This window comes from Musa acuminata, chromosome BXJ1-6 (genome assembly GCF_036884655.1).
Source record: "Musa acuminata AAA Group cultivar baxijiao chromosome BXJ1-6, Cavendish_Baxijiao_AAA, whole genome shotgun sequence".
Classification (NCBI taxonomy): domain Eukaryota; kingdom Viridiplantae; phylum Streptophyta; class Magnoliopsida; order Zingiberales; family Musaceae; genus Musa; species Musa acuminata.
The window spans coordinates 36,592,295-36,594,771 of record NC_088332.1 but is presented as its reverse complement, the minus strand read 5'-3'; the positions used below and the strand labels follow the sequence as shown (position 1 = coordinate 36,594,771).

Sequence of the window (2,477 nt, the reverse complement as noted above, 5' to 3'; positions counted from 1 at the left end):
TGGACAATACTATCTTTATGTTTGAGTGGACAATACTATCTTTCTCAAAAAGGTCTATATCTACTTTTGATTTATATTTTATAAATAAATAAATTATAATAAATATATATAATTTATGTATATTAATAAAATGATATTTATTTACATGAGGAAAGATTATGTAATCCTATAAGAAGAAAATTCACCCTGTAGCGTGCCAAGTCATGACTTAGATGATGAACGTTACGACAAATTGCCTGCATAATTAAAAGTCACTCCAACTAAAACATAACAGTTCATGTAATTGATAGAAATAAAGATAGTTGAATGCATTATTCAAGTTTAACACTTACAATAATTTTTCTAAGAGTTTCCAAACTTGGAAGCTTTTATTAAAAATGACGGAATGTAACGATATATGTTACCAACCAATGACAATAAATTGTAGAAGCACAAATATTTGTTATCCCTCAACAAGGAAACAATTCATGCAGGCACAGAGTTGACATCCAACACTCGTCTTATTATTTCTGTTACTGCAAATTCTTGGGTGAGAATGCCAGCATGAGTAGCATTTGGGATTTTGATGACTTTGAGCTCTTGTTCTGGAGCATCAGACCACTCTGATTCAAGTGCCAATAAGCTAGCCAGATTCACCAACCCATCCCCATCACCAGAAACCACCTCAGGAGACTCATCAAACTTTCCTTCACCATTGTAGAGAAATGTTTCAGGAGTGTCCACCCCAACCCCTATAATGCAAGTCACTGGAACTCCTGGCGCTGCCATCTCCTCTAGCAATGGCAATATACGAGATACATAAGGTTTTACGCCCTCTTCGAACCCAATTGCTTGCAGGAATTCTGCCATGTTGGTTGCTGAGTAGTTCCTGTCTCTTGTAACGACGAGTGGTCTGTCTCCAAATGTTTTAGGGGAAGGCAGAAGCCAAAGGTTGCTTTCTGTTCTCCTGAATTGTTCTCTTATTATTAAGGGGTCCACCAAAGGCATCCCTATTGTGTCTCCACTGGTGAACATGAACATTTCCACGACAATGCCTCCCCACGGTGCGGACAGTGCTATGAAGTGCTTGATGAACTTTCGGCGCCACCATGAAGGATTGCGATTAAGGAGATGAAGGGTGAGCAATCCACCATAGCTGTGTGTTAAAATGATCACAGGTTTGTCTCCGTTCATCTTGCTGGCCTGCTCAACTAGCTCTCTAAGATCTTGAAGGTATCGAGTAGCCACCTTTGATGGATGACCTCCGCCGGCGAGGCTGTATCGGAAATCGTAAGGTGCTCCGAAAAGGTTGAGGCTGTCTTGGTACCCAATTTCTTCCAAGGACTTCACCAGGGTATCCATGCAAATAGAAGAATCCCTGGAAACTTGTCATAGTTAAAAGACTTGGCTTATCATGCAAAATTATGATCCTAAAGTAGATCAGACAACTCATTCAGAATGCATCTGCAATTACAGAATATATTTGGATGATTTGCAACCAGTGCTTCATTTCTTGGTCAGGAAGGAAAGTTTATTTGGTCAACCTTGTGCCAGGCTAGGATAATTTGACTGGAGGCCAAAAAGTTCGAAAGAGTAACATATGCAAAAAAATCTAATAGAAATGGTCAATTTTATTGATTATTATGGTCATTTTCTTACTTGAAATCAAAGGAAAAATATAGCACCATGTTTTCAGATCCCAAATGCAAAATAGAAACAGTGCAAAAAAGAAGATGAAGATGAAAAGAAATAAAACAGAGTACTGCATGATCCTGTAGATCAATCAGTGGCCCAAACCTTGAAAGAAAGAAGGATGAAGGAAGGAGGGGCTTTTGCTTACTTGCGGTCGGGATCGAGGAATCGTAACCCCTCGGTGGAGCCGAATAAGGGGACGCGGGTGTCGACGCCGGGCACGTTGCGGAAGTCGTCGGCGTCGGGGTCGTAGAAAAGGCTCATCTGGTGGGAGAAGCATCGCTGGGCGGCGGAATCCAGGAGGAGGGAGCGGTCCATCCAGATCCTGAACCAGCCAGCGGCTTGCGGAGCTTGGAGGGCGGCCAGGGGCCGGCGGTAATCCTCCGTCAGCCGGGCCTCGAGCTGGTTTCCGCTCAGGCCGGGGACCAAAATGAGGGGGTGGAGCTCATGACCGGCCGCCATGAGGAGGAGACGGTGAGTGTCGGTGAAGCACGGGAGGAATGTTCCGTTGCTCCGCTGCTCTTATTGTAGCCGAAACATCTTTTTCTTGCTTTTTTTTTTCTTGTAAATCCGTTTAACAGTGAATATATTTAAAAAAGGAAAATATCAGATTTGCCAAACATAATTCAGAATATATCCTTAATTTGACCATCAGGCATCCACCTCTCTCTCTCTCTCTCTCTCTCTCTCTCTCTCTCTCTCTTCTTATCCTCTATTGTCTTTTTAATTATGTTACAATTTTTTTTTTATTACGAATCTTGCAACCGTCTAATTTTACAACCTTGCACGGGTTTCAAATATATATG

At 41.9% G+C, this 2,477-nt stretch overlaps 1 protein-coding gene across 1 annotated transcript; it reads right to left on the bottom strand.

Moving 5' to 3' along the window:
- Positions 1-261: 261 nt before the first annotated feature.
- LOC135677797 (lecithin-cholesterol acyltransferase-like 1) lies at positions 262-2,213 on the bottom strand. The gene is made up of 2 exons (XM_065190193.1): positions 1,820-2,213; positions 262-1,357 (listed from the first exon to the last, which is right to left on the bottom strand). Exons 1-2 carry the CDS (start codon positions 2,131-2,133, stop codon positions 466-468), a joined length of 1,206 nt encoding a protein of 401 aa, XP_065046265.1. The 5' UTR covers positions 2,134-2,213; the 3' UTR covers positions 262-465.
- Positions 2,214-2,477: the final 264 nt, after the last annotated feature.

Coding starts and splice junctions, on each gene's coding strand:
- LOC135677797 (XM_065190193.1), bottom strand. CDS start 2,133: ATGGCGGCCGGTCATGAGCTCCACCCCCTCATTTTGGTCCCCGGCCTG. Junction 1,358..1,819: donor TTCCTCGATCCCGACCGCAA/GTAAGCAAAAGC, acceptor ACAAGTTTCCAG/GGATTCTTCTATTTGCATGG.